Source organism: Papio anubis, chromosome 6, assembly GCF_008728515.1.
Source record: "Papio anubis isolate 15944 chromosome 6, Panubis1.0, whole genome shotgun sequence".
Lineage (NCBI taxonomy): Eukaryota > Metazoa > Chordata > Mammalia > Primates > Cercopithecidae > Papio > Papio anubis.
In genome coordinates, this window is record NC_044981.1 from 102,871,549 (window position 1) to 102,895,875 (window position 24,327).

Sequence of the window (24,327 nt, forward strand, 5' to 3'; positions counted from 1 at the left end):
GCTCCTGAAAGCCACACATAATGACAGTCATTTCCAAAAGAGGCTGATTTTAAAACTGTGCTGAAAATGGCTAACAGCAGGCTGAAGGTTAAAGTAAAAAACTTAAAAACCATAAAATCTGCCTGGAGGCTATTTAAGCAAACTGTTTTAGAGGCACAGATGGTTCATATACCTCTGAGCCAAAAACAAAAAGGAAAAAGGGGACAGTAAAGCTGGCGTGATTAAGCAGACAAGTATGAAAGTTTTATTAGTACTAAAAAGGCATCCTTTAGAAAGTAAAAGAATCTGTCTCAGGAAATTCGGAAGATATATTAAAGACCAATGGGAAATGGAGAGGGCACACAGATGACATTTCGGAAAGCAACCAAAGATAGTGAAGACACACAATGTACTCATGGACACTGGATATCAGAAGCTGTGCTCTGAGGACCTTAGGAAGCAGTGTAAGAGAAAGATACCGTATATGGACAGTTGGGAGTAGCTTCCCTGTCCTGTATCTGTGATGTAGAGCAGGTTTTATAAGGGTTTTGTGCAACTTAAACAGTGGTTTGAATCTCCAAGGAAAATCAGTTGAAGCAAATTTGAGAAGCTTAAGTGCCATAAATCAGAGGGTCCAAAACATATGAAGGAAATAAAGTACGATGTTGCTGATAGCATTAAAAATAGCACTTATACTTGAGAGTGGAGAAGTCACTGGGGTGCAAGGGCATCCAGCCTCTCGAGGGTCTGCTTTGTTGCATCCTGGATGCAGTCCTCCAAGTATCTTCCCATGAGTGTGCAGGTACCTGCACTCATGTGCACACAGAAAGCCTCTGGATTTGAGATGGGTGAGTATCCATTATCATAATTTTGAGAAAAGCCAGACTCTAAGGAATGACAGAATAGTACAAAGTTTGCAGGGTCACTATATGAGGAGCCTCCTTTGAAGGAAAAAAAACAAAAAACAAAAACAGTATTTATGTCTTGAGTTAGCATTTGATACAAACCTAAATAAAAATGACCAAATATAGCCTTGCAAAAAGTAAGGTAAGTTGTTTGGATTTTCAAAAATCCAAGTAATTCATTTAGAGTTTGGCTGACTCCCCCTGAAGAGACCCTTGAGGAACATAAACAACTGAAGACAAGAAATAAGGCCCCGCCTTGGATTAAGAACCTGGGGAAGGAGTGGATGATATTCCTCAGAGTAGAGAAATTAATAGTGTACCATCCCAGGGGTTTATATTAGGAGTAGTGTCCCTTGGTAATACTGATGGCTTATTTGGCAGTAGATGACAGGAAGAAGGGAGCATTCCCTACTTTCTCTTAGTTGCTTTCATTTGAAAAACCACAGAGAATTACCCTCTCCCCAAAAAGAAACCCTTACAAATATATACATATAATGAGGTAACCTGACATCAGATGCAATTCCATTCACTCAGCCATCAGCGAGCACAAGGGAACAAAACGTTTTAATCCTCACGTCCCTGATATGAGCTGACTCTCAGCATCCCCAGAGAGGAGAACTTGGTCCCATCTGTAGGGGGCTCATTGTGTTGCCTGCCTAGAGTAAAAAAATTAACGTTTAAATGTTTGACTGCATTAAAGACAATTTTTAAAAGCAGACAAAAGTATGTCAAACAATATGCTGATAATCAAGCTATGTCCCTTCTCACAGGAAACGTGTAGTTCATTCTTCTTGAACCTGATTTTTATAAAAGGCTAATGCTGAACTTTAAAAGAGTTGACACAGAGGATTAAATGTATTTTTATTGTTGTGCAGGCTATACAAATATAGGATACAAAAGCCTGAAAAGGTATATTGTTGAGGACAAAAGAACTAATAATAAAACTAAAGAATTGATAAATGTAAATGTAATCAAAGTGTATTCAGTCTCAACACTCAGGGGTAACCTTTGCAGTTGGCCACAATGGGGAAAGACTGGATCAGACTCCATGGCAGATGGTTTAATACATAGTGCATATATTAATCCATGGAGGCAGCCCTGGAAATGCAAGCAGGTTGTTAATGATCACAGATAGCAGTTGTGAGCTGCTCCTGGTCTTGCAGTTAGGTGTTCAGATGTCATGCTTCGGGGTCCAAGTTGATGGGTTTCTAGGTTGGGAAAACATTTTCCCCCTTCTATTGCACTGCACAGCTGATAAGGCATGCTTCGGGGAAGGAGTGATTTAGACTATTGCAGGTGAAGGGAAGGGAGAGAAGGTAGACTTACAACCCAGTCCCATGATTTAGTTTGATGACTTCTTACTTCTAGTTAAAGTGGTACCATTGAGAGCTCATTGAGTGTGAGGGATTTGTAAATCAAATGTAAAGGGAGCAGACACCACTGCTGTAAATCCAATAGAACTTCAAATCTGACATCAAGTCAATACTGCTTACCAACAACAACAAAAGGAATCCCCAATCTCATGGCCTACTGGCATCAGAGAAAACCATGTACAAATAATATAATTTTCTTTTTCTGTGCGTGTGTGTGTGTGTGTGTGTGTGTGTTTGCGAGAGAGAGTCTTGCTCTGTTGCTCAGGCTGGAGTACAGTGGCACGATCTCGGCAAGCTCCGCCTCCTGGCTTCATGCCATTCTCCTGCCTCAGCCTCCCGAGTAGCTGGGACTATGGGCGCCCGCCACCATACTCAGCTAATTTTTTGTATTTTTAGTAGAGCCAGGGTTTCACCATGTTAGCCAGGATGGTCTTGATCTCCTGACCTCGTGATCTGCCCGCTTCGGCCTTCCAAAGTGCTGGGATTACAGGTGTAAACCACCGCGCCCGGCCAACCAATAATATACTTTTCAACTTTCTTTATCATGAATTATTTAATAAGTAGAAAAGAATATTGACCTCCCAAATTTCAGCACATTCAAAGTTGACTTAAAGAGTGAATTAAGGGCTAGGTGCAAAGGCTCACATCTGTAACACCAGCACTTTGGGAGGCTGAGGTGGGAGGATCACTTGAGGCCAGGAGTTCATGACCAGCCCGGACAACATAGCAAGACCGTGTTCTACAAAATATATTTAAAAAAAAATTAGGCCGGGCGCGGTGGCTCACGCCTGTAATCCCAGCACTTTGGGAGGCCGAGGCGGGCGGATCACAAGGTCAGGAGATCGAGACCACAGTGAAACCCCGTCTCTACTAAAAATACAAAAAATTAGCTGGGCGCGGTGGTGGGCGCCTGTAGTCCCAGCTACTCAGGAGGCTGAGGCAGGAGAATGGCGTGAACCCGGGAGGCGGAGCTTGCAGTGAGCCGAGATCGCGCCACTGCACTCCAGCCTGGGCGACAGCGCGAGACTCCGTCTCAAAAAAAAAAAAAAAAAAAAAAAAAAAAAAAAAAATTAGCCAGGTGTGATGGTGCACACCTGTTGTCTCAGCTACTAGGGAGGCTGAGGTAGGAGAATTGCTTGAGCCAGAAGTTTGAGGTTGCAGTGAGCTGTGACTGTGCTACTGCACTCCAGCCTGGGTGACAGAACAAGACCTTATTTTGTAAAAAAGAAAAAAATTAAAAAGTTGAATTAAAAACAGATAAACCGGCCAGGCACGGTGGCTCATGCCTGTAATCCCAGCACTTTGGGAGGCCGAGGTGGGCGGATCACGAGGTCAGGAGATCGAGATCATCTTGGCTAACGTGGTTAAAGCGTGTCTCTACTAAAAATATAAAAAAAATTAGCTGGGCATGTTGGCAGGCGCCTGTAGTCCCAGCTACTCAGGAAGCTGAGGCAGGAGAATGGCGTGAACCCGGGAGGCAGAGCTTGCAGTGAGCCAAGATCACACCACTGCACTCCAGTCTTGGCAACAGAGTGAGACTCCATCTCAAAAATAAAAATGAAAATAAAACAAAACAAACAAACAAACAAAAAAACAGGTAAATGCAGAGAATTAATTATAAAGAGGCATACTCCCAAGCCCTATACTGGGGTGGAGCTCATAGAAATCATTATATTATTGAAGCACAAATTGATTGTAGAAGCTTAAATCAAGACAACCAGAATTAAATAGAAACTCAGGAAAAAAAAAAAACCCTAGATGCCTTATGGTGTTTCATTTAGGGTGTCATTTTGCATTAAATGCGATGAAAGAAGAAAGTTAAAGTGCCCCAAAGTAAATGGAGTTAGAACTTTATATTTCCATTTCCCCAAAAGTACAACTCCCCTCCTCGTTCAAGCCCTTTTGCTCATTTTTTTGCATTTCTAATGTAGTAATTTAGTACTTAGTAAATATCAGTTAATTTTTAATTTTTTATGATCATATAATTCAGCTCTGGATAGGGAGATGTTTGATGTTCCATGGCCTAGATATTTGGCTAAATGTTTGATCAGTTGCAAGTAAAGGTGATGTAGAGTAGACCTCAATGTCCTTCTCCGTATGTGTGCAGGGAGATGGGGTGATGTACTGGAGAAAACCTGTGTCAAAACAACCATGATAGTTAACTCCTATCACCTGCACTCTCCAGGGATGTCCAGGAACCTGGTAAGCTATGGTCATGTTACTCTAACCCAGCAGTGCATGGGAGGAGACATGGAGAGATGGGCCTTACTCATTCCTGGGCAGCCTGGCACCCGTGGGGTCCCTCCTCTCTACACCTGAAAGGCCAGTGGGGACAGGAAGGAAGTTGGCAGCTTCCATTTTGGTCTTGAGTCCGGAAGCTGAAATAATCCTTTCTGTCACTGAGCCCCCTTGCAGGGCAGCTGCTAACAGGAACAATTGACCCACACTCAGCTTGGACCAGGATACTGGAATAGCGTGGGCAGTGAAAGGCTGGAGAGAAGCATAAGAATGCGTATTTGGGTACAGACTGGTGTCTGTAAAACAAGCACATGAATCAGCAATGCAGTGAGGTCCTCAGAGGATGGAACTTGTCTCAGGGCTGGGTGCTGTGGAAATTAGACATCTGAGACGTGGTTTCTGCTCAGAAGAGTGTCTGTTTGAGCGTGTGAATTTTTCTGTGCTTGTGTGGAAGTTGACCTCACACCACACATTTATTCACTTACGCATTTATTTAACAAGCAATATTGAACATCCGCAGCATGAAGGGCATTGTTCTGTGGCTGGGGATACAAAGATAGATAAACAGAGGTCCTTGCCTCTGAGGCTCTCACAGTTGAATGGGGAGAGCAACCAGTAAACAAATGACATGACGCGAGGCATGCTGGAACCGATGCGGGTAAGAAGAACCTGGGCACCACAGGGTGACTTACCCAGCCCAAAGGCCAGGCTCTATGCATGAGTGAGCACATGCTAATTTAGAGACCAAAATATAGATTCGGGAAGTGGAATGGATAGAAAAAAGGGCGGCGAGGCTCACAAAGGATGTGAGTCAGGAATGAGAGTGCCACATGTCACACATTAAAAAACAAATGCATAACCCTTACTGTCATTCCCATGTTGTGCTTTAACATTTTAAAATATCACAGACTTTGTAGGAATGCTTGAAACAATACTACATAACTTAAAAAATGGATTTTTGACATCATTTTTCCCTTGGGATGTTTTATGAAGAAGTCTTCAGGAGATAAAGGAGGCAAAGAAGCAGAGAATCTAACAGACAGGGCTCAGGGCTCATGGATAAAGTAGTGCAGAGACTGACAGGCACGTGAAGAGTTTAATATGTGTCTGCACATTTCCTGAACTGTACAAACTTAAAGTGATGGTAGAAAACTTCTCCAACATCCTCCTCCTACGGCCGAGAAAATTGTGGCCCTGAGAAGTTAAGTGACTTGCAGGGGCCACACATCTAGTCGGGGGTGGATACCACAACAGATACATCAGCTCTGATGAAGTTTCTGAAGTCAATAACAAGAGGAGGCTGTAATTGCAGTTGCCTGAAGAGCAACAGAAACTGGTCTCCTTCATGATTAGAATATCAGTGTTTAGTAAGTGTACATACAAACTTTGTAAAATGGCGTAGTATGCTATTTTTCAAGCTTTTATTTACTATGAACCAGTAGTAAGAAATTTGTTTTATAATTTGGTACGCACACACACAAACTCATAACCAGTTTCACGGAATCTAAGTCACTTTGATGATGGCGTTTTCTTGATGTTACCAGAAGGTATCAATGAAGATTTTCATACAATTATGTCACAGCTGCAAACTGGCTAAAAACAAGGGTAAAATGAATCGTGATTTCAGAAGCGTTAAAATGTGAAAAGTATCTGGATTTTAGAATACACAAAACAGGGCATATGTATTTAAAACTGAAATAAAAATTTTGTGAAATAATACAGTACTTATTTTCCTATGTGATGCATTCTGATATTTTCTGTTTTATTTTATTTAAAAAATTGTTGATTGGGACTGGGTGCGGTGGCTCATGCCTGTAATCCCAGCACTTTGGGAGACTGAAGCAGGTGAATCACTTGAGGTCAGAAGTTCGAGACCAGCCATAACAACATGGTGAAACCTCGTATCTACTAAATATACAAAAATTAGCTGGGCATGGTGGCACATGCCTGTAATCCCAGCTACTCGGGAGGCTGAGGCAGGAGAATCACTTGAACCCAGGAGGTGGAGGTTTCAGTGAGCCAAGATCACACCACTATACTCCAGCTTGGGCATCAGAGCAAGACTCTGTCTCAAAAAAAAAAAAAAAAAACAAACAAACAAAAAAAATTGTCGATTGGGACTTACTGATGAGCTGAGAAGCTTGAAAATAATAGGTAAATAGGTATATTTGTATGAAATGTCATTATCATGGTAGGTTGGGAGCCTTCAGTTTCTCACCATTGGATGGATTCTCCTTGACCTTAACTCTGCAATTTCACCAAGTTAAACCGAGCTATGATCAGATATTCTAAACTTTCATTGTGGGCTCTCTTAGCAGAGTTATATTTATCACTTAAAATGGCCAATGGCTGCTCCATTTATAATTTGTTTTAAGTAGGCATTTGTCTTGATGGAGAACTGCAGGTGATGTGTGTATTGATTGGATAGTAAAAGGAATGCTCACATTTTATGCTGTGCTATATGAAGCTCTTGCATCGGGTGAAAGTGAAGCAGAGGAAGGCAGAGGTGAGTTGGTGGGGAGGAGCAAGGGTGGGAAAGCCAGGGAAGTGGAGGAAGACCAGACAGTGAGGAGGGAGTAGACTCTCACCATGTGTGGCCTGGTCTTCTCCATTCCACAGTCAAATGAGATGAGGCCCAGGCCTGTTCCACATAGCTGTGTTGTTAACCATGGCATGAGACACATCCTTCACAAGGATTGGCCAACATCAGGGGAGTTGATGAGAGAACGTCTTGGCTACCAAATAGAAAGAGTGGCTGACTCTATTTCAAAGTCAGCCACTGGTCAGGGGTGGTGGTATGTACCTGTAGTTCTAGTTACTTAGGAGGCTGAGGCGGGAGGATCACTCGAACCCAGGAGTTAGAAGCTACAGTGAGCTATGATCACACCACTGTACTCCAGCCTGGGTGACAGCATGAGACCCTGTCTCTAGAATAAATAAATAAATAAATAAATAAATAGTAGACTGATGAAGACATGACAGCTAAGGCTTCCCCATTTAAATAGTTTGGTACTTAAAGCCAGATTAGAGATGGGGTGGGTGTGGAGTGGAGAATAAACCTGAGAACTTATTCATGTAACCAAACACCACCTGTCCACCAAAAACCTATTGAAATAAATAAATAAATAAGAAAAAGAAAACTCTGAGCTGGGAGTTCTTAACTGTTTGAATCATGGCCTTCTTTGATAATCTGAAGAAAGCTTCAGATTGGAGTCTCTCTCCATGGAATACACATGCACAGAGAATTTCACACATAATTTCTTGGGGTCCGTGGACTTTCTGAAATCCACTCATGGGCTTATTATTTTTTATTTTTATTTATTTTATTTTATTTTTTTGAGACAGAGTCTCACTGTGTCACTCAGGCCTGAGTGCATTGGCACGATCTCGGCTCACTGCAACCTCTGACTCCTGGGCTCAAGTGATTTTCCTGCCTCAGCGTCCCAAGTAACTGGGACTACAGGTGCACGCCACTACACCCGGCTAATTTTTTTTTTTTTTTGAGATGGAGTCTTCCTCTGTCACCCAGGCTGGAGTGCAGTGGTCTCTGCTTACTGGAACCTCCGCCTCCTGGGTTCAAGCAATTCTCTGCCTCAGCCTCCTGAGTAGCTGGGATTACAGGTACCCACCACCACGCCTGGCTAATTTTTTGGTATTTTTAGTAGAGACGAGGTTTCACCATCTTGGCCAGGTTGGTCTTGAACTCTTGACCTCGTGATCCACCCACCTTGGCCTCCCAAAGTGCTGGGATTACAGGTGTGAGCCACTGTGCCTGGCCAGTTTTTTTGTATTTTTAGTAGAGATGAGGTTTTGCTGTGTTGGTCAGACTAGTCTTGAACTCCTGGTCTCAGGTCATCTGCCTGCCTCAGGCATGGGCTTTTTGAATTCAGGTTTAGGGTCCTATCTAATGTAACATGCATTGGACATGGGAGAATTCAGCTCCCATCTTCTCTTCTGCAAACAAGGTTTCTTCCCTTAAGCCAGAGATGGAAGATGGAAGGTTTTCTGACACGTGCAGCCTAGAATGGAGGTTGGGACAGGTGGAGGTGAGCTGTAAATCCACCAGCCTGAGGGACAGTGTGGCCAGACTGGGTTTTGACTTGTACTGCCTGGTGTGCCTCCCAGCAGATTTTTTGAGTAACCCTCCAGTAATAAACTTTACAGTATTAAGGAAAAGGGCATTTGGCCTGAGAGCTAGAGATGATGCTCCTTCCAGGATGTAGGCCTTGAGAAATAAGTGACAGAGTTTTTCTGCAGTTTGTCCAATACTTAGAGCAGTCCCAGACCTCTCAAAATGGATGGCTTTAAAGTCACAAAACTGGTGATGTTAAGGAGAGATTCTTCCATTTGCATTACAGAGGCTCGATGGATGTAGGGGAGCTCTAGTCGTGGTAAGCTGTTGGATTAAACAATCTTGCTGCCTGGATGTCCTGTCAGATGCAGCGTAATACTTAACAGAACTCCTTACTCCTTGCCACCTCTGAGAGGAATTTAAACTGTCAGCCCATTAAGTGTTCATTTCTAATGTGAAATTTCTAGATGAAGGCAATTTAGCTTAATTTACCAAGACACCTCTTCATGTCTGGGAGGACTGCTGGGAGAAGTAGAGCTGGAATCCATTGGAGCCACCTCTCTGCAGACGTCTAGAACACAAGTGGCACAGAGTGGCTTTGGTGGGTCATTATGGCATTTGTCAAGGAAAAGCAACATTGCCCTCTAACTGACTCTCACTTCTGTTCTGGAAAAAAGGCATCATCATTCATGCCACCATCCCAATAGACATGGGAAAAAATTTCTCTTCAGATTTTGAGAGCGTCCAAGCATTGACTGTTCTTTCTAGAGAGGCCTGGGATGGGGCATGGGAGGTGTTAGAGAAACTATTATTCTGTGAGCCTGGCTGGGTCTGCAGATGGAAGGCTCTGTTCAAGTACAGCAGCATCCTTGTGCTGCAGTTAGTGGTTTTACATTTTTTAAAATCGCCTTCTGAGGGAAATCTGTGATTACATTTTTTTCTCTGCACAGGTGCTAGAATGCATTGCGCAAATACAAACATCCCACTTCATGAGAAAATTTGGAAGTCATTTTCCTTCCATCTGTCTGAAGTAGACTGTGCTCTAAAACTGGCCATCCACCCACCCGTTCTCCCACGCACCTTCTCGGTGACAGGAGGAGATGGCATTGTAAGAGAATGAAAAAAAAGAAAAAAAGATAAACCCTGCAAGGCATTTAAAAGGATGGCTTATTAGTATCAGTTGGACAGCTATGAATAACACATGATAGCTTCTGGGGCGGCATATTATTCATAGAAGAGTCGCCTTAATTCTCCTTCTCTCCTCTTTCCCATTCCACTGTCCCTTTATTACAGATACTCTTCTCCATCAAATTCTCACATCCTTGCCAAACCTGAGTATTTTTTGATCACAGATAATTTTCATATGTCCACAGTGAGTTCTCGCCCACGTAGGTAGGTAAGCAATGTTCCTTCAGAAAAGGGAGGCAGTGCCTGTTTCCAGAGGATGGTGCAGCTGTAAGCGCCTTGCACTCCAACAATCAGAGGCCCAGCAGGGCACCTTCCAAGCGCAGCTGCACGGCTCTCCAAGGCACTGCGCCCTACGTGCAGATTCCAAGCTACATTTAACACAATTGCCCATCAGCACTTAGGAAGCAGTTACCACAGAAACCCAGCAGAGACCAATTAGTCACATGATTAAATTAATTAAAATAACCCAGGGCATCTGCCATCTTGCCTGTTTCTGCCACGGATAGCGCATGACCCAGACAGAACCGCAATTGGTTAGCAATACTGTTGTGTCTCCTAATCCTAGAATTGTCTTCTTACCATGAAAGCGGGTTCTCCTGATTGACTTTTGTTTCCTGAAGAACTCTCTTGGGTTGTTTTGGAAGATACTCCTCGCCTATAAACTAGGCAGGATCAAATTTACAAAACATCAGACTTAATAAAAAATGGGATTTGATATGTTAGGGGTAAGAGGATTTGGAAACATTTTCCAGTTGCACAGTTGAAGACTTTTAGAGATTTTTAAAAATGAGGACATTAACAGTACATGCCAGAGGGTGCTCTGTAATATGCATTTACACTTGACCTGAGAATTCTGTGGCAAGTTGCAGAAACCAGATCATGGCTCTCCTTGTTAATGTAATAGGGATGTTATAAAGGGCACAGGCAGCCTGTGTTAGAAGATGGTTCCAGTCAAGGGTGGTGTCTAATGATCCCATTCAGTGGTTTGTCATGTGTAAAAAGCAGAAATGCACACTCTGAAGCAAACCCAGTAAATCAGTGCTTTGTCCTTGATATGCTGAATGACCTAATAATGGCCTCTCTGAAATCTCCATGTAGTCAAAGGTTTTCTATTATACCAGTGCTATACTTCCATGCACACACACAAATCAGCTTACCTGAAATCTCATAATGCTCACAGCAGCATGATTTCCATCACCTCAGACACTTTCTAGAGACCCATCTGATCCATCACACCTGAAACCAAATCACTGAATACAATTTGGAGGTATCCAATGAGGTAATAGTGTGGTTTCCCAATGTCTTTCTTTGTGAATTGGCTTGACAAAATGGCATGAATTAGTTATATAGTTTGACTGCATTAATGTTTGCCTAACAAAGCAAGTGGCACAACCTGGTCTATAAACCTTGACTCTGAGACAGGGGGATCATGGTTATACATGAATAAGAGGTAGCACGGAAACCATCAGCCTGGGCAGGTCTTTCAGCCGCTGTAGACATTGGGCCAGTCTGCACCTTACTTTTGCCTGGGTGAAACAGATTCTAGTCAAACCTCAGAACAGGTGTGTCCATCTGGCAGTTCCCAACATCAGGTGACTGATAAAAGGGAACCATGTGGTTAGATCCAAACTAAAACTGTGATCTAACATATATAATGAGCCTCAAAGGAAATTAATTGATAGTATATCATCAATAGCAGTAATAATAATAAGAATATACATTTATATCACATTTTATAATTGATAAGGCATTCACATACCTCCAGAATTCAACTTAATCTCTCCTTTCTAATCTTTACCAATTCTTATATTTGGGAGACTATATTGTGTGTGTACTTGGTATACTTATTTTGTTGGTGTTGCAAGTGACCATTTTGTGAATAAAATAAACGTAATATGACTGCCAAAAGAACTAAAACTGAGGTGTAGGAAATGTATTTCACATTTAGAGATTTTTTTCCTTTGAAATCAAGATAAAATGAAAACATATAAAACTTCCTTTGTATAAGTAATTAGTGAATACCTCTGATAGAAGTGATTTGAAAAGCAAAGATGTATTTTAAATATATCATAAGGCTAAATATGAGTGCTTCTGTAGGCTTGCTTTGTACAAGCAGAAATTTGTTTTTGCTATCTCTATATGAAATTGTTCTGAAACTATTAAAAATTATGGAAGATATAGCCATTTGGAAACTTAATGGCTACTCTTTCAAGAATGGCAAAATGAATCAAAAATCAAAGTATACCGGATGGCCTTTAGCTGTGTATCAGACTTGGTCAATATAAACCAAATGTTTGGAAAGTTACTATACAGTGTTTCAGCAGATGGAAAGAGTGCCAAGTAGTGGATTTGAAACAGAGATTTCACTTTTTTTGGTCCCATTTTGTGTAGACGATACCTGATTATTCATGAATTGAGCTCTCACACCAACACAGGGGATTTCCTGTCACCATCATTATTCTGAAATCTGGTTGCTAAGAAAAACTTTGAGGCTGAGTGACTGAGGTTGGTTATGGAGCAGGTTACTGGTTGATTATATATGTTCTTCTGTGATTTTTTAGGTTTATCCTTTGTCTGTGTCATTCAACTTTTCCCATTCTACCAAGGAGGATGAGCAGAAGATGATTCTGCATAATTTATGGATAATTTCTCCTGTCTTTCTGCCTCCATTCTCCCATGTTATATTGACATTCATTGTATCTAGAGTGCAAAATTTAAACATTTTAGACTTAGAATGTTGATTCATGAGATTAATCCTGACATGCTTCTGAGACTGACATCATGAAAAAAATTACAAAGTTAAATTTCTACAAAATGTATGATTATAAGATGTAGGCTGTATTGATTTTTAGCCTTTTCATTTGATCTTCCTTGGAAATCTTGGTTCTCAGGACTTAGTGATATACTTAGATTGTCCGAGAAATCAACTTCGAATGAGAGAACATAAAATACTTTGGAAATGAGTTTGTGTTTCTACTATTTTCATAAAGATCTAGTTCTTTTTTTTTTCCTCCAAGACAGAGTCTTGTTCTGTCACCCAGGCTAGAGTGCAGTGGCATGATCATGGCTCACTGCAACTTCCGTCTCCTGGGTTCAAGCAATTCTTCTGCCTCAGCCTCCTGAGTAGCTGGAATTATAAGTACCTGCCACCACACCCGGCTAATTTTTTTATTTTTAGTAGAGACAGGGTTTCACCATGTTGGCCAGGCTGGTCTCGAACTCCTGACCTTGTGATCCACCCGCCTCAGCCTCCCAAAATGCTAGGATTACAAGTGTGAACCACCGTGCCCAGCCTAAAGATCTAGTTCTTGAATAGCAAAGAGGCAGGGCGATTTATGTAACTGCTCTGTTATAAATCCTTTCTAGAATGAGGCAGGGAAGGTACAGGCAAATTAATAAAATATAAATATATTTTATGTAATGAAATATAAAATAATTAAAACTGCAGAATACCATGGGTAGCATTTTAGTTCTTGTATGTTAATTCATAAGACACTAGAGAGATCAGAAAAAATTTAAAAGTTATTCTAGTGATATTAAAAAGTGAGCACTTTTTATTTTATGTAACAGCTAGCTATTTAGATTAGCAGTTCCCATCCTCTCTAAATGCTTATAACTCCTTTCATTTTTCATAGCATATACTACTACTAGATATTGTATATCTTTTATAGATATTAATTTGTCGGTTGCCTGTGTTTTTCATTATAATAAAAACCCCGTGAAGACAGGGATTTTGTCTGTCTTGTTTACCACTACATCTCCAGTGTTTGAAACTTCATCTGCCATATGAAAATGTCTTGATAAGTATTCGCTGAATGAATGGATAAACTATTTCTGAACCAAATGATGAACTGAATAAACTAGGACTGGCTTTTTGAAATGAAGAACATTGAAAGGAATGTGAATTTGTTTACCAAATAAGATTAAATTTTTTTTTTTTAAAAAGCTGGCTTATAAACTAGTAGATTTCCTCATCTGTACTGTCAAGTGTTGGGTGCATTTTCTTTTCTTTTTTTGTTTTGTTTACTTCCCACACTACACCGATGTAAAGGGTGCATTTTTTGAACCTGGGAACCCATATAGAAGATGTGGAGGCTGTACAAGTAAAGGCTACACTAGTTGACCGGCATATTTTTCTCCCTTCAATATACACATCCTTTAGTACAAAGTATGTAAATGGATCAGAGATGAAAAAATTAAGATGAAATTTATTTAAACTAAGAAAACAATAGAAACAGGCATGAAATAAGAAAAAGAGGAGATACTGAGAACTACCATGTTCATCTAGTCCTGTCAAGAGTAAATGGATCCACAGTCAGAGGATCCTTAATCTCCTTATCATCCATCCACATGTCTTTATCAGGGAATCATGGGTTATACAAAACCTTTGCAGATTAACTAATCAGTCTTCCTAAATTTGTCATGGTAGGAGTAATTATCTTATTCTCAGTCACAGTTGTAATTGTCACGTGAAACCTCTTATTTTGTGTTGTGTGAGAGAATATGGATTTGTATGAAATTTGGGTGACATATAGATCTGATTAGTTTCTTTAATACACATGTGGTTTGTACCGTGCGGCAAACATAGACTCTTATAATCTAAAGTAGGAATCTCAGTCATCAGTCCCTCAGTGACTTGCAATAGACATGTCAGTTTCTCCTCTTAAAAGAAACTGTGTTCAGTGCACTGCATAGAACTGAGTTATGACTTTATTCAGGGGGCTGCAGTGGGGGAGAGGGTGGCCTGATTTCCTGGTGTCTATCAGAGGGAGCCCAGAAAAAGACAGAAAATGACTAATTCAAAATGACCCTTTCACAGTTAAAATAATGCTACGTGCCCTAGAATAACCATTCTTTTCTCTCCTCTAGTTTGTCTGGTGGTTTCTACTTAGCAGCTTCCTGCCTTCACCTTACCAATCTGTTTTTAAAAAACAGGATTTCAGGAGCCTTACCTATCCTTCCCCAGCCCAAGAGGTGTTCAGATATGCTTCATGCAGCTCTCTCCTGGGTCTCCTGTGTAGACCCTGGTAGTAAAGATAGGAGTAGCCCTGGAAGGATTTGAGAATTTCCATAGGGGTCTATTAAAGGACAGTGTGAAGCCAGGGTGAGAAGTCAGCCAAGTGTGACTCTTGAAGTCCGCCTGTTCCCTCTCCAGGGTCTCACCTCTGTCCACCCAATGAGGGATTCCTTCTGCTCTGGATTCTCTCCTTCAAGTACCTGACTCTCCAGGCCCACCCTCCTTTTCCCCAAAACCTGAGCACTGGAGCCTTCCTGACCCCTAACAGGTAGCATCCTCTTCATACACCTATGGATACTCACGGTTTCTCCCATTTTTAAAGTTTTCACTATATTAGATACTGGGCTAAGCATTTTATGTCGTTTAAGCCTCATAATGCCCTGATGACAAAGATGTTAGTGTCCGCATTTTACAGGGGAGGCAACTGAGACTCAGAGAACTTAATCTACTCACTCAGACAGCGCAGGAGTGACCGGGCTGGGAATGGACTCAAGTCTCTTTCCCCACCAGACTGTGGAGGTGGGTATACATGGCCATGTTCACAGCCTCTGTTCTGTTCTGCTTCTCATCTTGTCTCCTATTGACGCAACTGAAATCGCTGGAAAAGCCCAACCACCTTTTCAGGCTTTTTTTCTTGAGAGACTCAGAGATGTGTGCTTCCAGCTGGGAAGCAGCAGTGAGACCATTGTCAATAATATACTCGCTTTCAGTTTCATAAACACTTCTGATGCATGCCCTTTCTTCTGCAAAGGTCTGTCTCTGGGGGTATCTGACCCATCAGGGAGAGATGCCAATGAAATCCGCATGGAATCAGAACATACTCAAATCAGGACTGTGCCAAACCTATCAGCGTAATGATTCTGGGTGTCGTCAAAGTCTCGGGAGTATCTGAGGTGGTAGATGGATGTTAGGGTGAATGCTTCTTAATGTCTTGAGACATTTCAGCTAAACTTGTACTGGAAAACATTACAGAAGGGGAAGCAAGGCATATATAGTTCATGGGGTTTCTTTAAATTAAAAAAAATCCAGCTAAATATTTCATCATTCTCTGGAGAGAAATTAGACTTAGGAGAAAGGGGAGTTTTACAGCTAGATGTGTGGACAATTTCTCCAACCATAGCCCTTTAATGGGAATTATTTTCCATAGCCTTTCATTTCCTTAGATATTCTGTGCTTGCATAGATGGTTCCAAAAACCCCTGCCCCGACTGAGGAAGGCTTTCTCCATGAAGTTGAGGCGACAAGTCGGTCTGGGCTTGACTGGGCTGGGCTGGGCTGGGCCATTTGTCTGGGAGGAGGTGCTTTCTCTTTTGTAGTTCTGTGCTTGTGCACAGCTGCCTGGTGGGAGCTCTGAATATAATAAAGGAGCTTGGCTGGTCAGATTCCTTGTCAGGTGAAGAAGCCTTTTGTTTCTGTTTAGTTTTCTGAAACAAGACAAATTATGATATTTTCTGTTAATTTCTTTCCTTAATGAGTTTCATTAAAATCAAAGCTTCCGGAAGACTGAGCCTTGACAGCTGTCTAAGGGCTGTTTCATTTACTGGGGGCTGCTTAGATGGAATAATTATTACAGCTTGATAGTTTAAAAGGAAGTAAGAACAACAGAAAGAAATAGATCCCTTGAATGGTGTGTCATACATTTTTATTTCTTTCTGTGTGTGAGATTCTGTGGTGTTCAAAAGAGATCACAAAAATCGTGTATTCTTTGAACTAAAATATTACTACATCATCACACACTTGCTTCTTAGTGGCTCCCTGGTTCTTTTTTTTTTTTTTTTTTTGGAGACAGGGTCTCACTGTGTCGTCCAGGCTGGAGTGCAGTGGTGCAATCTTGGCTCACTGCAACCTTCACTTCCTGGGTTCAAGTGATTCTCGTGCCTCAGCATCCTGAGTAGCTGGAGTTACAGGTGCATGCCACCATGCCCAGCTCATTTTTGTATTTTTAGTAGAGATGGGGTTTTGCCATGTTGGCCAGGCTAGTCTCAAACTCCTAATCTCAAGTGATCTGCTGCCTGGGCCTCCCAAAGTGCTGGGATTACAGGTGTGAGCCTCTGTGCCTGGCCTCCCTGGTTCTTAAATAGTGAATTTTACTTAATGATGGTATGTTACAAGGAAGCCTTTTAGAGGTTAAAAAAAGATTGTCTTTAGACCCTGGAAAGCCATCTGGTGCATGGTGCCATGAGGTCTTGATGAGACTGTGGGCGGCAGCATATTTCATATTATGTTGACCAAGTAGTATAGTTAGCACAATCAGTTGTCTTCCTCAGATAATTTTTATATGCCAGTTGGCATAATAAAAGAGACTTTAAATTCATGACCAGAATTCCATGTTTTGTAATAAAATCAGAAGTGTTTTTGTTTTGGGGCAAACAGTTATTTCCTTGTCACCTTCTGCAAAGTAGAGGTGACAAAGTATGACTGAGACATGTTGAGATGCTGAGATCCCTTGAGGAAGGGACTGAACATTGTGAGATGGGTAACCTGAGGGACAAATCTAAAGAATTCTCAAAAAGGAAACTAAAATAACATCAAAATGATGGAAAAATTGATAAAGTGAAATATACTGCTGTACATGAAATGGGATGATGTCTCAGAATTTTCAGGAAGAAAAAAATAAGAAGGGATGGATGAAGTAAGTAAAGTAAAAATCTCAATAATCATTGAAGCTGTGTATTGAGAAATTGGAAATTCACCATTACCTCTATTTTTGCATATATTTTACAAATTCATAATGCAAATTTTGAGAGTAATAAAATGGTAATAGAAACATGGCAGGAGGATTGCTTGAGCCCAGGAGTTTGAGACCAGCCTGGGCAAGAAACTGAGACCCTGTCTCTACAAAAAAATTTTAAAATTAGCTGTGCATGGTGTCGAATACCTGTAGTCCCAGCTACTTAGGATACTTAGGTGGGAAGATTGCTTGAGTCCAGGAGGTCAAGGTTGCAGTGTACCATTATCACACCAGTGCACTCCAGCCTGGGCAACAGAGTGAGACCCTATCGCAAAAAAAGAAGAAAAATAAGAATAATAGATTGTAGGAGTTTGATGGGTCAAAATAATTTCACAAGAAAAACTTTACGTTATTTGAGAAAAACATTTGTACCATTGGGAAATTTATATCATTTGATAAATTTTTATGATTAGGGAATTTACATACTTGAGAAAAAATAATGAGATACAACTCTGTAATTATTCTGAGAATTCTGATTTTCTCAGCAGATAAATTTATCGATTTAAGAGAAATCTTAAAACTTTGTATTTTAGGGAAGGATTTCTAGGAGCAGATCTAAAATTTCACAAAGGACGCACCATTAGTAAAAATACGTTTAGTGGCTCATGTGAGATAAAGGAAAGATATAAATAGTGAGAAATGGACCACTGAAAAGAAGCATTTTCATTGTTCCTTTTTTATTGCTATTGAAAAAAAAAGAAAACAAAAAACTTACAATAGACAACAGGGCGTCTCGCAGTGATTCTCCAGTATGTCCGGAAAAGCAGAGGACAACCTTTCCACATGACTTTGGCCTGAGGGGATGCAGCCTCATAGCCACATTTCCCATGAATGTAGTGCTTCAGGAAAGCACAGTGAGGCCCTCACAGCTTGAGACAGAGAATGGACCAGCACCAGCTACTGGGAGGAGCCAGCTGGCCGTGGCAGCCCTTGATAGCATCCGGTAGGGTTACAGAGCCTCTCTGGAACACTTCCAAAGGCAAGAACTAGTATCCATTTTTGTACAGCTCTACTTAGTGATGGAGTTGGGTGGGTAGTCTAAGTTTCCTTCAAATTCTGAGATTCTATGATTATATAAGACAAAGAGAAATGGAAACATTTGGATGCAAAATAGGTATGTCTGTGAATGTGACAATGCACACCCAAATGTGCGCGCGTTTCCCTATAAAGGAAGACGTATCCATATTGTGAGCTGTAGGCTGGCTGCCCACCAAGTAGCAGACTGAATGTAATCTGGCCCTTCTATTTCTTAAAGCTTTTAATACTAAGGAGCCTGGTCTCTCTCAAGAACTCCTCATTAAAGTATAAAACACTCTCCCGTAGTTTCAACGCTAGGAAGGTGCTCTCCTTCCATAAAGTCTATCACTATCTTATGGAAATCTCTCCCCCAGGAGGTCACTGAGCCCAGAGCTGCAGCTGTGTTTTAATAAGGGCTGGATAATTTTATGACCAATAACATTTGTCGTTACACATGCTACAAGAAGGTTAATCAAATCTCAGCCTTCAGGGCATAATCTGCGTTCCCACAGGAATTTTCTTCCAGAATTCCGTGTTTGGCTGGGGAGGCTTATTTCCCTTCTCATATGTTAGTTGTTGACCATAGCTCTGTGATTCTGGATTTGTGCTTGTTTCTCTTACGGTCACTAGAATATTTCAGTAATAAAACTGTCTAAGGGCACAAACCTGAGTGGAGTGGCTCAGAGTTTCCCAGCTCTCAGAGCTCTTGCTTTCAGGCTGTTACTTTATTTTTCAACTTGAAACTTCTATGAGACTGGAGTATTCAATCTATCTGTTTCATTTGCCTCGGGGAGCCAAAGTTTAAGGCAACTTGCAGACCTGAGATACCAAATATTTTTCCAGCGTTTCTCTGTTGCTTAGGAAACCCATAAACTGGTTCAAACATCTCACTTGGGGAAATATTGAAGTGACATTTAACTCAGAAACAAACTGCCTTTGGTTTGCTAAAGAAAACAGCATCACTGCCTGAAAGGGCAGCAGATCAAAATAAAGAGGGCAAGAGGGAAACAAGAGATGGCTATTGAGAGCTGAAGCTGGGTTGGCTGTAACACAAATTGTGAGATTGTTGATGTTTTTCCTTTGGTTTGGAGTGTATGGCTAGATCAGTCTATAGTATTTCAACTCACACAGTGATGAAGGAGTAGTCTGTCATTTAAAGGGTCAAGAGGTGGTCAAGAAATCATCTGCTCAGGACTCAGTGATATTTAATGAAGCAGAAGAGGTGACATGGACAATCAGAAATAAGACCTAGTTGCCCATGGGTTCCAGAGTCTCTGCTAAGTCCCATTGAGTTCTTCTTCTCCATCTGCCGTAGAATCTGTCTGCACAAGGCTGCCCCTGCAGGTTCAGTCAGACCAAGGTCAGATTGCCTCAGAGACTCCCTCATGGTAGAATTCTATGTTGCTCCACCCCTTCGTGGAATCCAGTATAAGGCAGATGCGAAGGATCGGACCCAGATTGCATGATAGGTGGATGGAGTGGGTGGGGGGCGGGTGGAGAGAGAGAGAGAGAGACCTAAAGCTGACCCACTTCCCATATGGTCATCTGAGTAGAAGTGACTTGCACCTCCGGAATGAGATAGGTGTGGGATGGGTGGGTAGAGCCTCAGGAGAGGAGGAAGAGTCCTAGGGAGTGACAAGACTCTATTAAATTGTAGAATATGCACCTAATCTATAGGCAATAGTGCAGAGCCAGAAGGACTGAAAAATCAAAATGAACCTAAAAGTCATCTGAGTATCCAGATTAATTGACCAGTTTCAGCAACTTCCAGATCTGTAACTGGGAACACTATGGGAAACACAAAAGGAAATTGGAGTGGGAAGGCATCCTGGCTCATCCCGCGCCTCCTGTGCAGGGAAAGCAGTTGAAGCCATGTTCTCCAGTTGCTTCAAGCATAATGTTGTACTTTCCCCCAGTGGGTTTCAGCTCAGTTTGTGTCAGCTTATGTGTACAAACAGATTTTTAAAATTTGTCCCTTGCTAAGGGAGCTGACATCTGCCACTCTCAGAAATTAGAAATGACAGACACCCCAAAGGGTGAAAGGCTGTGAACTAATCGGCTGATTTTTCATCAAAAATAGAATCTACTCCAACTCCACTATTAACTGAACAGACAGCGTTGTCTAATCTGTGCATTTAGTGGTGATTTCAGGTGATGAAGGAAAATGGGCAACTTAGTTCTGTTTAAACCAAAACCCTTCTCACTCATGTGTTTCCCTTTCTTAGATTTAATGCAGTGCCCAGTCCACCTGGCTCAGCAGGTGATGGTGGGTTGTGGATGAGATATTTGATTGTTTCAAAATCCTTACGTTTGTTCACCCTTTGAGGCTCTTTTCCTCTGTAGGATCCCATTCCCCTCTCCCCGAGGGGGAGAAAGAAAATAAGCATCAAGACTTTAGAAAGGGATGGGAGTGGAGTGAAGTTGAAGGCAGAAGATGTTACTGTGTATTTTAGCCAGGCTCTTCAGGAAAGGGGGCTGGAATTGGAAGCAGAAAGCAGTGAGAACTGAGGCAGCTTTGGGCTTGGCTTCTCTCCACCTTTCCTTCTCTCACGGTATCTCTGATTTTCTCTGGCTGTCTGCTCCATGTTTTTCTCGCCGTCGACCAGACCAGATTTCTTTGCATCCCTGTAGCTCCTGGTCTTCATCACTTCAACACATACAAATCCATCACGGCCTCTGCAGCGCCTCTCAACATTGTGTCCTCTCAGTTCAGCTCCCATTCTCACCTGCTGCAGTCTCTTAGTGTATTCTAGTTTACATTCCTGAAGGAGGAAATTGGATTGAAGCTGTACATCTTCTCGCAGCAGAGTGTGTCATGGGTTGCTCGACACCTTCTCTAGTAGCTGCCCTTGGGTCATGTGCCTAACCTTGGTCCAGTCAACTCAGACTAGAGCATGTGATACAAAACCATGGCTACACAGTCCTGAGAAGGGGGTGTGTCAGGCAGATACCTGCAATGATCTCTCTGCACAACATTTGTTACAGACATTTAGTGTAACATTGAAGTTCACTACACAGCATTTACTGAGCACACGTATCAAGCACTATGCTGGACATCAAGGGTGATCAAAAGTGCTGAGTCTTTCATGTTTTAGAAGGACTCACTTTTTCCTGCATTTCTTATTTATATAGTAAAGAAGGAAGGAAAAAATGACCGTGACTAGAAGTAGAAAAGAAATAGCAAGAAGCACATTGGGAAGACAGACAGATTTGTGGTTCTGATCTAAAATCCAGAACACATTTTCTTCCTCTTCAGTCTTGCTCCTTGAGTGTGGAATTGAAAGAGGGACATATCTTTAAAAATTATTTAAAATCCTTATTGAAATCTTACCTACGGTACTCAACTAAAATCCCATGTCCTTCTAACCACTCTAGCCTACGAGGATGGCTATATTTCACTGCCTTGGCTAGCAGGGCACATATTTAAACCAGCATCTGCCACTTATTTACTTTATTTTCCATTAATGTGTATATACCTAATCTTAACCAGGCAGAAAATTCCCTGAGAGAAGGCACCAGCGCTCATGTGTGTCTTTCCTGTAATTCCCGTAGTTGGTATTCTGTGAGATAAAGGAAAATGAGTTCAGAATACTGGAAGAAGTTCCTCTAGAAGGGACTTGGCTCCTGATTGAATATACTTTGTATTAAAATGAAATCCAATTCCAAAATTTTGTGTGTAAAATATGTAGGAATTTTGATGATACAAAATAAAATAATAGTACTTGAAATGCCTTAGAATACAGACTTTAGGAAGTCATTTCTTGATCCAATAAGGACATGGCATAGAAAGCAGCTGCTCATACCTGGGTGAGCCATAATGCTAAGGTGTGTCTTTGCTCTGGGAGGCCTGGAACAAAGGGAATTTCCAAATTCCCTTTGAGCTAGAAAAGGGACTCTAAGAGTAGCCCAGAGAATCTCCCCAGCTCCACCTTTTCTGGCCCCAGAGTAGGTGTGTGGAAGAATGGGCAGTATTTAAGCTCAACTGGCTGGTTCCCTTGTAACCTTGTTAAAAGGTCCATTTTAAGAACCTGGGACTTTATCCAAGTATGTAATATGTCTTTCCCTTAGGTTTTTATATACTGCTTAGAAATCTCCATTAAGAATTTCAGCTGTACCAGTAAGAATGATCACACACTATTGTTAATAGATAGGGTTAAATGACGAGAGTAATTTCCAATTATTGACTTCATTGTATTTTCATATATTTCAACTCATTAAGAAAAAAAAGCAACCGTAAAAACAGAACAAAGAAAAATAAACCTGGAAAATGCTAGTGCTCAACAGTGGGAAACACGGTCAAGTTGCCTGTGGAGTCCTTACAAAACACAATTTTAAAAATATGTATTTTATTGTTTTTAGAAATTTGACAAACTAAAACCATATTGAAGATGAACAGCGGACTCAAATGAGCCAAAGCATGCCTCAGACAACTCTAAGCTTCCCACCAGTTTGGGGCTAACTCCCATTACTGCAAACTTTTGTGAGAGTATATGATTCTAAATAGCATGGAAACTAGATCACAAGTTCTACACACAGAATAAATTAGGGTGGGAGCAACATGCATGTCAGCATTATTAAGCCTGCTGCTCCTCTACTACCTCTGATGTTGCACCATACGAAAGGGTTAGGAGGGAAGAGATGTGTTGAATGAGAAGGAGCTGCCAATCGATAGGGACGCGAGCGGGTATTGTGGTGGATACCTTCTGCCCTTTTCCTTGGGTACTCTAACTCTGTATCTTATGAAGAATCCTGTATTATAATTCTTATTCTGTGCCTTCGGTCAGATCGCCTGGCTACCTTTTGGTTTCTTCATTTGTGAAACAAGAAGGTGTTATCACTCTCAGCAGGCTGAAACAGACTGAGAGAAACCTTCATGCATTGACTCTGATAAAACTGGCTTTATTAACACAATCTTTAAACTCCCACACTTTGTTATTAACGCATATAAGACTAATAAAAAAGAAAGATCTGTGATTGGAAGTGAGAAAGGATTTTTATACTACTCTCCTTATCTGGAGAACAGTTGTTTTAAAAGAGTTATTTTAAAAATCATTATTTGGGGGGCAGGTAAAGGAAGAGTGGGAAAAGAAGAAAGGTCAGAACAATCCACCACTTTGCCCCTTTAATATCCAAAATATACAGGGAGATCTGAATCCTAAGCAGTATCAGATTTTGCTTTTAGAAACACTTAGGAAGTGAAAATGATGCCAGTGACTCTCTAAGGGCAGCGGCATCCCATTGCAGAACAGTAGGCTGAAGACTTCAGGATAAGAAGACAAAAATAACGATTTCATCACTATCCGCTACCAAGGCAAATCTGAGAAATTTTGCTGAAATTGTTTTTCCATATAAATTTCAAACGTTCTGAAAAATAAAGCACCAGTGGATACAGGCAGAGGTTTCCCAGAGGGCATAGTGCATGTGGAAAGGAAGCCCATTCATTGGACCTGAAACCACAGGATGAAGGGGGATGAAATAAAGGCTGGCTGAGAGTCCCCACCTTCCAGAGCTGCCTTTGTTGCAATGAGTGTGAAGCACACGCCTCAACTTTTCGTTACTTTGGCTTTTTTTGGCTAGTGTTGCATCTTATAAGTCACAGTCTAGCTTCTCCTGTCCGTATTTTTACTGCACAGAAGGTTTCCCAATTTGCAAGCGTTTGCAGCACGGCTGGGCCCGGAGATAAAACAGAATGTGTATGTAGTACAGTATGCATTCAACTGATGCACAAGACTCTTTCCACCATATGTGCAAAGTAGTGTGCTTTTCACTCGAGGTGCCCCTGCCAAAATTGCCAGGAGCACATGAATA

At 41.4% G+C, this 24,327-nt stretch overlaps 1 protein-coding gene across 17 annotated transcripts in view; it reads left to right on the top strand.

Annotated features, from left to right (window-relative positions):
* Positions 1-24,327, top strand: part of LOC101015920 (sine oculis-binding protein homolog) — a 172,294-nt gene that overhangs the window by 55,699 nt on the left and 92,268 nt on the right. Inside the window, exon 2 of one of the 17 annotated variants that reach the window (XM_021937663.2) lies at positions 4,365-4,459. The exons of 15 other annotated variants lie outside the window; for them this stretch is intronic. In XM_021937663.2, the coding sequence (XP_021793355.1) occupies positions 4,409-4,459 (51 nt within the window). In that variant the 5' untranslated portion in view covers positions 4,365-4,408. Of the gene's footprint in view, positions 1-3,768; positions 4,460-24,327 lie in introns of those variants that run through there. One more of the 17 variants, XM_021937662.2, reaches the window with a different exon arrangement.